The sequence below is a fragment of the Podarcis gaigeae genome (assembly GCF_964106915.1).
Source record: "Podarcis gaigeae genome assembly, chromosome: 2".
Classification (NCBI taxonomy): Eukaryota; Metazoa; Chordata; class Lepidosauria; order Squamata; family Lacertidae; genus Podarcis; species Podarcis gaigeae.
Genome location: NC_139679.1, coordinates 42,935,703 through 42,947,968, shown reverse-complemented (window position 1 = coordinate 42,947,968; position 12,266 = coordinate 42,935,703). Strand labels below are relative to the sequence as shown.

General features: G+C 42.9%; 1 protein-coding gene across 6 annotated transcripts in view; it reads right to left on the bottom strand.

The window, feature by feature from the left end:
• SHISA6 (shisa family member 6) overlaps positions 1–12,266 on the bottom strand; it is a 260,430-nt gene that overhangs the window by 202,137 nt on the left and 46,027 nt on the right. For all 6 annotated transcript variants that reach the window (XM_083725854.1, XM_083725853.1, XM_083725857.1 and 3 more), the window contains exon 4: positions 1,171–1,266. In XM_083725854.1, the coding sequence (XP_083581980.1) occupies positions 1,171–1,266 (96 nt within the window). The remainder of the gene's footprint in view (positions 1–1,170; positions 1,267–12,266) is intronic.

The window sequence follows — 12,266 nt, the reverse complement described above, 5'->3', positions numbered from 1 at the left end:
GAAATCACTTTATAAAATACTTATAATATTGGGGGAAATATATCTGAATACAGTGCACTCCTGTTATACTGAATATGCTGATGCACATTCAATAGATGTAGTGAATAATATGAGCAGCAACCTTATAGCACGATCTACAAGGAGCATCTCATGCAGAAATCCCACTGAAAGTGTAGGGGACAAGAAGTAGAGGAGAACAAAGGCCATGTAGTCCAGTGATCTGCTTTGTGATTGATCCATGAATCCTGACTGGACCTTGAATCCATGGGCACTCTAAAGACCAGTTTGTGCAGTCTGGGTTGCACCATGTCACAAGCGAAGAGCAAGTGAACCACAGAAGGCACTGCCAAAGCAAACATCTCTAAAGGACAGGTGCACGAGAGCCCAGTGGTGTGTTCAAGAGGACAACAAAGCAGAGCAAGGCGAAACAAAACAAAGCTCCCAAGGCTGTTAGACAACCTGACCAGGGAAGCCCCTAGTCCAACATCAAAACATTTCCCATTGATCTGTATAAAAGGAATAAGGACACCCCCATCCCCATCCACCCAACTTTAGCTAGATGGCCTTGGAAGAATTGCAAGATAACTTTCGGCAAGTATTAGAATGCATATGCTTGTGTAATATAGCCGTGGGAGCTGCAAAACCTTTCCCCTATTATGAAATTTCAGTGGGGTTTGTGCATGAGACATTTCTGTTAGATTTGCTCATAATTATTTGCATCTGTACCAGACCATTAGCTTAATCTGCTCTAAACATTTTTCCCCCATGTGGTACACATGTGCAGTATAAGTGGAGCACACCCTGCTTCTACGGCAGCATCCCAGTTTTGGAATGGTGCCACATTTCTATCCCATGGCTATGGTGGCATTACACTCCCTTCTGTTTTCTTGGGAAATGGTGGCAAGGAAGGCATTTTGCATCCTGTCAGACTGCAAACAGCAATTGGCTCATGTCTGTCTGCCAGTCTATACCTCTCCCTGGCCCAAAATGCCACCTGTCCAGGTTTTAATATCCCACCAATGGCACTTTTTTTGAACTTGTAACTCCATGTTCCAGCATAAACCAATGATCTTCCACACTCTTACTGGAATCATACACAAACCAACTTCCAAGTGAGAGACTGACTCAACCCCATCTTTTCTATTTAGCAAAAAATGGTTTCCACTGTACCCTTGCTGTGTCCTCTTCCTAACGTGACAAACCCAGAGGAGATGAAATTATGGAAATCTGGACCTCCGCTTCGATAAATATCCTTTCCATAGTGACCTGTCAAGGAAAGATGAAAAACAGCATGTCACATTACTATCCATTTCTTTTTATTTGTTAATTTTTATTCCACTTAATGCACAGATAGCTTCTAAACAACATTGTTAAAACGCATTATAACAGAGAATGCACAGTTAAAATACACAATAAAACAATCCCATTAAAACATAAACATCCATGATTAAAAATATACAGTAAAACTATCCCATTAAATCCATAGCAATTAAAACAGGGCAACTGGGTCAAGAGATTGAGGGAATGCCTGTGTAAACAGGTATGTCTTCAAAAGCCAGTTAAACTGGACCTCTTGCATTTCACCAGTGAGTGCACCACAACACTGGTGCTCCTAGTAAAAAAGCGACAAGCTCACAATCATCAGACTGTGGTATGGCTAACCTGGTTTCAGCCTTAATGTGGTCCAGAGTTGTTTAGGGCTTTATATGTAAGTAACAAGACCTTAAAACTGGCTTTATGTCACAGCAGATCCCTTAGTACTGGCAAAGCACCATGTAGGCTGTAGAATCCTGCACCAGCTGCAGACACCAGAGACTAGCGACAAAAGAAGTGCCAAATAGATAACAGAATTGTAGAGTTGGAAGGGACCCCGAGGTCCAGTCCAACCCCCTAGTCCAACCCCCTACAATGCAGGAATATGCAGCCGCCCCATACAGGGATTGAACCTGCACCCTTGGCATCATCAGCAACACGCTGTAACCAACTGAGCTATCCATGCTGCAATAATAGTATGCATTGCAGAGTCCAAATGTGAGCTTGCAAGTGAATGAGTCACAATGGCCAAGCTATCTTTGTCCAGGTAATGCACCAGCCAAAGCTGGTGATAAGTGCTCTTTGCCATGGAGCCCACTCTGTTCCAAGAGCTATGTACCTGTTCCTTCAGAGGGACAAGTGAGGGAAGCACTCACTCATAACTTCTCTGTCTTAGCAGGATTCAGCTTCAGTCCTCTACTGCTTTGAGGCACTGGTTCACTCTCCTGGCTCAGATGTGTTCTAGAAACATAGCAATGGTGCCCTCCCTGGGTTGGGAGTAGGGCAAAATAGTGATGAGGCTGGGGTAGTTCTAGGTTAAGACTGGGGGAGCTCCAACTCCCATCAGGAAGCATGGCCAATGGTTCTAAGTTCAAAACATATTCTAGTTGGGTGAAGGCTGTGTTTGATTGATGCTGCATTGTGGGCAACACTCATGTTGAATCTTGACACTAGAAGAGTCACATCTTTTGTGGTTTGTTGACTGAGCTGAAATGCTCCCTTTAAGAAACACCATCTTCCCTTTCCTGGGCACTTCCTCTATTGTGTTCCTTGAAGCAGATATGGTATATAGATCCTAGAACCCCAGTAAATAAGTTTTAACAGAGTACCCCTACTCAGAAGAAGGTGGGGTGGAGGCCCATAACTACAGTCATGATTATGCCCATGCTTTTATTTTACTCTTTGGCTATAAATGATGGGAGAAGTAGACCATTGGAAGAACAGATTTGGCTCAGGCATCACCGCATCCCAACCACTGTTCTGGATGCCACATTCCAGATGGGAACGGTGTGGATACCCGAACAAGTGAGCCATAATCTATCAGCAAGCCTACCCAGGCATATAATTTCATTACCTATATTTGTTTAAAATGTTTTAATGATTTTATCTGCATTTTAATAATAATTATTTTATGTATATTTGTTATCTGAATTTCAGCTGCATATTGTTTACAATTTCATTATGCACACCACTTAGAGAGCTTTTTGATTAACAGGTTTATGAACCTTTCTAAATTACTAATTGACTAAATGAAATAATGGGAGTGGGAATAAATGACAAGTACTACAGTGTGCTTGTATTTCGAGAAAATACTGTGGCTTCTGCTTTGTTGCTCCCCTCCCCAACCCCTGCAACCACAGCCACCCCCAAAACAACCAGGTAGATTGGAGGTCAAACAGAAGAACTGAGCAAAGATATACAGTACTGGAAATAAATCAGCTGGTTCCCCAAATCCCTTTGCCCACCTGCAAGTCCCAGGAAAGGGTCATTGTGAAACATCATTTGTTACATGCATTCTAGCCGAAATCATATTCCTTTAGAAGCGTCATATGAGGATATGCTCCAATAATTATATATATCCCTCTCTACCTAACCCTCAAATTACCATTCTTTTCATTGTAAAGCTTTGGTACATGAGCACTTACTTTGAAGGGCTGGGAGGGGCACCAGACGGTCAAATGTAGCAGGTATTATATAGGGGTTTTTTGAAAAATAAAAATCGCTTCTGCTGCTCTCTGCCTCTGGCCATGTTGTGAGAGACAAAGGGATCCAAGGGGTAGAAGCAGAGGAAGCAATCATATGAAAAAATGAAAATCCAGACATGGGCAAGGCTTCCATTGCATTTCATTTTAAATTAAAGCTCTTCCAACATGCCTTATCCTCCAACACCATCTCCCATTCTCTTTGCATGGATGTTATTTGTAACCTGTTGTGACTTTCCATGGATTTTTTAGAAGGCTACACCATTCTTTCTCTTCCCACCTCTCACACATTCTCATTTGCACATCCACATCCATGTATGTTAGTTCATGAACACTCCGATGGGGAGGTTGAGGTGGTGATATTCCACTATCTCCTATGGACAAGTGGCCACTGGTTCAGCATGTGGATTCTTAGAATGTAAATATTTAGACCTTTTTTTTAAAAAAAAAAATTCACCTCCTTAAGGAAACTTTGAGCTTTAACTATAGAGCATGCAAGGCTGCCCTGCAATGAAAGTTATATGTTATTGTTTTTAAATGGACTGGCACGTTCTTCTTCCAACTTAGAGTAGCTGCCCAGCTCTTTTAATGTGTCTATAGAGAGTAAAGTGGTTTTCTACAGTGCTATTTGACTGAGGTTGCATCTCCTGGGTCTATCCTATTACTCACAACTGGGCTGGCTCCAATTGCTATGGTTGGTTCTCCTGAGATCAATTCCGTTCTCTCTTTCATTTCAAAAGGCAAAAAAAACCAAAAACAACCCCCCCACACAAAAAAAACCAACAAACAAAAAACAAATAAGGAGGTTCTGGAAGACAGCTGTGCCACACTGGGAAAAGAAGAGGTTACCACACACATCTTTCTGCTATCCTTCAAGAGACGGAATTAAATCACAGAGGAAAATGACTCCCTCCCCATCTGAGGCCAGACAAACCCTCAAATGGATGTATATTTTGCTCACCACGCAACAAAAGCCAAGCTCTTCAGGGCATTCAGCTCAAAAGGGAAGCACTCCACGGCAAACACACCCTAAGTAAATTGCAAGAGGAACAACCATGGTTGCAAATGTCATTTATATTCCCAGCTCGAGAATAATGGGATTATTAGAGCTGAACTAAGCTCTTGTTATCCACCTTTCAGAAATGTTATTCCTAAACACAGGTTATAAAACAGTGAACTCTCTTTGGGTACTAACATTCCAAGACAGACCTCTGCTATTGCAGGGCTGTATGTACCTATGAAGGACTTGAATTTGCGTTTACCACAAAATGACACCTTAGGGGAAGGAAAGAGATGCCCTGTGCTTTCAGCTGCCTGCTCTCCCCCCCCCCCCATCCATTGTTTGGATAATTCCAGTGACTTGAGAGACGAACAGCACAAACAAGCAGTCCTAAGAAGGTGTGGGTTCTCTGCATGCCCCAGAAAGGGAAGGAGCATCTATTTATACTGTCAATCAAGCGTAGCCACCTTAGAGATTGTAGAGAGACAGCTGCAGCTCACAGCCGATGGTAAATGAATCCCCCAGGGCTAAGGAAGGGCATTTCAAGTGCAGAGGGGCTCAGAGGCAAAACTGTTATCACGGCTGACTACCAAGGATGACCTCAGCTTGAGGAAAATGATCTGCCTAGAGAGGGCTGGATGCTGCAACATCCTTTCCTGCAGGGACTTTATTTCCCCGTCAGCTTTAACATCTTTTTCTGCTTCGCCTTTGCTACACATGGGGAGTGTGAATTAGCACAGATTGCCTGGATAAGAAATGGTACGTGAGGCAGAGGATCCAGAAAGCACTGCTCCATTGAAGAACAAATTGCAGGCAATTATATAAATACACTGGAACAGGATAGACACATGGCGTTATGGGGGCATCCAAGGCGATCTCTTGGGCTGAGAAGCCTCTGCCCCAGTGCAAGATTTGCTGTGGCTTCTCCATTCACCTGAATAATAGGAAGCCATAAAGAATAACAATTTGGTGGCTCTTCGGATGTAACTGGGCAAAAAGGTAGAACTTTATCACATATAGTAACTTCTTCAGAAACTCAACCTAAGGGTGAGGGTGGGGGTAGGGTTGTCAAACACCTTAGGTTCTATTAAGTTACCAGTATTGGAAGTCTGAAAGGCTGGCAGCTTCAAGATTTTGCTACCCTCCATCCCAAACCCACTATGTTCTTTCTGGCTCCACTGTACACCAACCAACTTTTAGTCTGACTCCATCCTACTGGATTTGTCACTGATTCAGCTTGGTCTATGCTGGTTCTGTCTCCTCCGGTCTCACCTTTAGAAATGGGATGACAAAAGAACTTAGGGTGACTATAGTCTGCAGTCTACAGTATTAATTATGAATTCTTCAGCAAGACTAACCAAATCCTGTACAGTGGTACCTTGGGTTAAGAATTTAATTAGTTCTGGAGGTCCGTTCTTAACCTGAAATTGTTCTTAACCTGAAGCACCACTTTAGCTAATGGGGCCTCCTGCTGCTGCTGCGCCGCCACTGCGCGATTTCTGTTCTCATCCTGAAGCACAGTTCTTAACCCGAGGTACTATTTCTGGACAATACTATTTCTGGGTTAGCGGAGTCTGTAACCAGAAGCGTCTGTAACCTGAAGCGTCTGTAACTCAGATTATTCAAAGATGCATAAGATATTTGATATAATGGAACACTTCACAGAATTCAGAATCATTTCCCCAAAAGTGTGTGTGTGTGTAAAAAAGACAAAGAATTATAAGAATAGAAGGGGAAAGGGTCTATAGGCAAGAAAAAGAAATTATGTAGGTCACAGATGTTCCATCTAGAAGTCCTTTTAGGTTTTGACCCTTCAACAAGCCTTTTCTTTCCCTTCATCCTGCAACCATGAGGGTTAAAAACAACAACACCCTGTTTATTAAAACAACAAAACCAGAACAAAATATGAGATTTTGAAAATATATCGCAGACATGCATAATGCACGAGCCCTGTTCAACATCCACTATCACTTTGCATTTTTGTGATATAACCATTACTAGAGAACACTGACAGCTATAGGAGATGCCTACTGAGCTTGCAGCTGCAGAAATAGGGATACATTCTCTTAATATAGTGGTACCTCTGGTTATGAACACTTCTGGTTATGTACACTTCAGGTTACAAGTTCTGCTGCCCCGGAAGTAGCTGCTCCTGGTTGCAAACTTTGCCCCAGGATGCAAACGGAAATTGCATGCTGGAGGTGCGTGTGCAGCGGGACGCCCCATTAGCAAAAGCGCACCTCATGATAAGAACAGTTTCAGCTTAAGAACGGACTTCCGGAACGAATTAAGTTCGCAACCAGAGGTACCACTGTAGTGAGGTCTGTGTTTATGTAATTGGAACCATGCATTACATATTTTCTATATGCCGCACATGGTCATGCACACATCTTTTCCACTCACCATTTTTCTCTGCTTCGTTACCTGCTTGTTTCACATGTACCCATCCACTTCTGTTCTTCCCTACCTTGACTTGCTCACCATTTCATAAATGAGCTCTAATTTGCTCACTTTCACATCTCACCACCCATCCTTGGCATCACCCAACCCTTCTGGGACTATCTAGTTCAGGGGTAGTCAACCTTTTTATACCCACCGCACACTAATGCATCTTTCCTAATGGTAAAATTTCCTTACTGCCCACCAGTGCTTGATGGAAGGAGGATTCAACATGTGCCATAGAACCCCCTACCGCCCACCTAGAATCCTGAAACACCCACTAGTGGGTGGTAGGTACCAGGTTGACAACCCCATATCTAGTTAATGTGACAGGCATTATCAAGAGCATCCCAGTAGGCTACTGAGAGGGGACACTATGGGGCTGAGGATGGGAGAGTCAATTACTCAAGGCTACATTGGAAGTCAATAGCAGAACAGGGATGGATTTTCCTTTTTTCTTTTTGCTATTCCGTATTCATTCATCCATACCCTCACCCTACATCCTTCTCTGTAATCCCAGCCATGATTTTCATTAGAATCCGTCTGCCAAGTGGCATCGTTATTTTGAAAATGCAGAGGATAAGACACGGGGAACACATACATAACTGAATCAGGGTGAATTAACAATGCCACCAGGGTATAAGGTCACAAAAACAGTGGCAGACTTTGGGCTCTCAAGTTCCAGCAGCACCCCTATGACTCTAAAATTTGGCAAGCCCCCTTGAACTCTGTTCTATGGCATTTTTGTGGCACCCAGTGTGGCTGCACCTGTCGTGCTGCCCTGAAACCGTCTGCCAGTAAAAAGCAACTGTCTTGGGATGTGTACACACCATTACATTTCAAGCCCTCCCCCAAGGATCCTCGGAACTATATTTTGTTAAGAGTGTTGGAAATGGTAGCTATTGTGAGGGGTAAACTACCATTCCTAGGTGTGTGTACGTGTAAAATGTGCTTTAAATGCATGGTATATGCACAGCCTAAGTGGTGTACTGCATGACTTATCTTCCTATATACATAAAATGTAAGTCTGTTATCGTGCTGCAGTTTGGGTGACCGCCTATAGGTGACTATGCCAACTCCAGTGTGAGGAACGGCTGGCAGGTAAGCAAGCAAGCAAGCAAGCAAGCAAGCAAGCAAGCAAGCAAGCAAGTTGTGTAGGTGGCAGGCAGCCCAGCTGAGCTATTTTATAGATGAGGGAGCCACTGTGAAGCACCTCCCCACCTCTGCTAAATGCACCTGTAGTGGCTGGCCATTAAACATGCCAGCAGTAAAGCTGTGGTGATCAGCAAGCTATCTAGGTATTCTCTTCTGAATGAGATTGAATGCGAAATCATGACAATGACTGCAATAATAATACTTAGGATTTACGCAGTGCTTAATAGTTTACCATCCTATATGTATATTACTAATACCTGATGGTTCCATGTATGGCCTCATGCTGTGACAACAACAGGTTTCACACCTCTTCTCAGAGGCATGGAGGGTTTTCACACATATGTATGCAGCATTATTAGCAGAAGGACAGACCCCCCCCCTTTTCTACATTTTGCCCTCCAATGTTAGGTGGCAGTCCAGGCTGCCATGTGATCCTTTACATGAAGGAGCTCATATATCCCAGATTCTCAGACATTCAGATTTATAAAGTAATCCTTCAGTGCAAAAACTGAATAGAAATATAATAATAAAAAAATAGCCTGGTGCAGGAATAGATAGAGCCTCTGGGATAGCTCAGTCAGCAGAGCATGAAAGTCTTAATCTCATGGTTGTGGGTTCAAGCCCCACATTGGGCAAAATATTCCTGCATTGCAGGGGGTGAGCTAGATGCCCCTTCTGGTCCCTTCCAACTCTATAATTCTATTACAGTGGTACCTCTGGTTAAGAACTTAATTCGTTCTGGAGGTCTGTTCTTAACCTGAAGCTGTTCTTAACCCTGAAACACCACTTTAGCTAATGGGCCTCCTGCTGCCACCGTTCCACCGCTGCACGACTTCTGTTCTCATCCTGAAGCAAAGTTCTTAACCTGAGGTACTATTTCTGGGTGAGCAGAGTCTATAACGTGAAGCGTATGTAACCTGAAACGTCTGTAATCCAAGGCACCACTGTATTCTGCTTGTACAGCAAACTCACATGATACTGCTTTCCCCTATCCAAAGCCATCAGGACAGCACTTCTCCCAGTGGCTGGCAGCTGCCATTTAAAAAAATAAATAAAAGCTCCACAGTTTCCTACAGTGAGGGCAGAAAGCATTGCCTCAACTGGTTTCAGAATAAAACTTCCTGGTAACTCCATGGAGTGTCGTAACGATTACGTTCAGCAGCTTTCTGCCTGTTTTCCTCCTCATCACTGAAATGACTCTCCTCAAAACTGGGAGCAGGATTTTGGCTCAGCCTACATAGATTAATTGTTCATTCAGGAACTGTGGTGTCAGTTATCACCCACGACCTACAGAGTGAACAATGGTTGATAGAAACATATTTTTAAAGCATTGACATTTCCTACACAAGCTTGTTTGAATGTTATGTTCTTCGTCAGAGGCACTCCTTTGGGTTTCTCATAGAAACAAAGAATTGTAGAGCCGGAAGGGAACCCAAGGGTCATCTATCTCAACCCCCTGCAATGCAGGAATCTCAACTAGATCCTATATGACAGATGGCCATCCAAACTCTGCTTAAAAAAATCTCCAAGAAGAGCTGTCAGACAGCTCTTACTGTCAGAAAGTTCTTCCTGAGGTTTATTCAGAATCTCCCTTCTTGTAACTTGAAGCCATTGGTTTGTGTCCTAGGCTCCAGAGCAGGAGAAAACAAGGTTGCTCCATCTTCCATGTGACAGCCCTTGAGATATTTCAAGATGGCTATCCTATCTCCTCTCAGTCTCCGCTTTACCAGGCTAAACATACCCAATTCCCTCAACCGTTCCTCATAAGGCTTGGTTTCCAGACTCTAGATCATCTTGGTCGTCATCCTCTGCATTATATAATGAAATAATTTATTATTTACTGAATTTGTATACCGCCCTTCATCCAAAGACTACAGGGCAGTTTACAACATAAAAATTCAAAATGAGAGCATAAAATACATAATAAAGACAAACAAAAACAAACCAATAACCCCCCTCCCATTTCAGCCAAAAGCCTGCTTATAGAGAAGCTTTCTCACTTGGTGCCTAAAGGCACCAGGCAAGCCTCCCTGGAGAGAGCATCCCACAAAACGGGAGCCACTACAGAAAAGGCCACTTCTTGTGTTGTCACCCTCCAGACCTCTCGTGGGGTAGGCATGTGAAGAAGGGCCTCAGATTATGATCACAGGGTCTGGGGTGGTTCATATGGGGAGAGACGGTCCTTGAGCACCCCACATTTGAAATTCCCCCCATAGGAAAGCTCACATGATGCCAAGCCTCATATCCTTCCAGGGGCAGGTGAAAACTTCATCATCTGCTGAGGCATTCCAGAATGTCATCTAGTGGGGCTGGCTGTGAATTATATGTATTGATGTGGTTGGATTTCATTGCATAAAATGTTTTTTTTTTTTAAATGCCATTTTAATCCTTTTTATTGTAACTTTTGTTTTAAAGTTACCCTGGGTATTTGCTGGTTTTTTTTGTTTTTGTTTTTAGCAAAGAAAGAGTGGCTCACTAATATTGCAAATGAATAGATAATGGAGAGAGAAATTACAAGTAGTGGACGGAGTTGATCTGCTGTGCTCTTAAAATTTGAATCCCCTTCTGCAATTTTTAAGGCTTTTTCTTGGCATATTCCTGCAGTTTCTAGAAGACATGGTGCCTGGGGCTTTTTAGATGTTCATGGGGGAGCTAGGAGGCTTATCTCCCATTCTTAAGCTTTTTACGCCAGCAGTCTCTGTGGCAAACATGGCCACAATAACAGTATCCCAATTAGCTCAACTGCCTTTGTCAGGTTTTGCTTCACCAAATATGTGCCAGCATGTCCAATTAAATTCTGCTAAGCCCCAAAATTGTTCTTAGTTGTTAATAACTTTCCTATCACTCCTATTGAAAGCTGCCTTATTATGAGCCAGGAGGAAATACCATGTCATTTTTAAAAATAAATAAATGAAATGCAACTAGAAGGCAGCCCATGCTGTAGTAGTTCTGAGATAGGGGAGGGCTACTTCACAGGCAAGACTTTCCATTTATCCAAATGTTAACCGTGCCTCCAAAAATCAGTGACAGACAGGAAGCGGGACAATTAAAGAGATGCTCTTACTAGTATATGAATTGAACTGCAAATGCAACATATGACCCCAGGTTTAGGCATAAATTTTGTGCCTGCTGTGGCTTTTAAGGATTAATTAGATAACATTTTCCTCATGCAAGATAGGCAAGTGAGCAAGCAAGTGTAGGCTGATGCATGCTGATAAAATGAGTACCCTCCATATCCAAAAGCCTCTCCAGACAATGCTTTGCATGCTAAGAAAACTTTGAAAAGTTTATGGAAGGGAAGTTTTCCATCTCCTCCTTTCTGCTCACAGTCACCTGCACATGGCCACACCCAAGAAGATTCTCTCTGTAAGGTTTGGTGGCCATCCTGAATAATGTGGGATAGGCGGTGGGGGCTGCTAGAGGACTGGAGAATCACCTCAATATTTCTCTCATCCTACACTGTTCGGGAGGCCTCCTGACCCCTCCAGAGAGGCTCTTTAAGGGATGCAGGTTGTTACAGGAAAGAAAAGAAAGCTTTCCTTTTGTTAATTCCTTAAGTTAACCTAGTGGCAAATCCAATATCAATATAGATAGATACATGGACATTTTTTACACAGTTGTAACATGCTTCTGCTGCAAGGACTTCTTGTTCCAAAGGAACGATACTTTGGAATATACTTCTCCAGTTTGGAAATGGAGAAGATGCTATTTCCATCCTAGTTAGAGGGTTTAGTGCTCACTGTGACTCTTAATATTGTTCCCTGTGGTTGTATCAGTATCACAGACAGTTGTGGGATAGTTCCCATGACATCATTTGTTTCCAGAAAATCCTTCTTTCCACTTATAACTGTCCAATTGCAGTGTTGGGGGGGGACACATGTCTTTAATGTTTTTAACCTACCCTGGGCCTTAGGGTGAAGAGCAGGCTATCATCATCATCATCATCATCATCATCATCATCATCATCATCTCATAAATGACTGCCAGATTTTAAGCAATCATTTAGTAATACTTCCTCATCAATTGTGTGGGAGTGGGCTATTACACTACTAGTGCTGAACTGGAGCAAGGTCAGATGTTGTACTAAAAATAAATCAGATTGCTGGAGGGTCCTAAGCTGAAATAATGTGAATATGGTTGTTACACTTGTCCCAGGG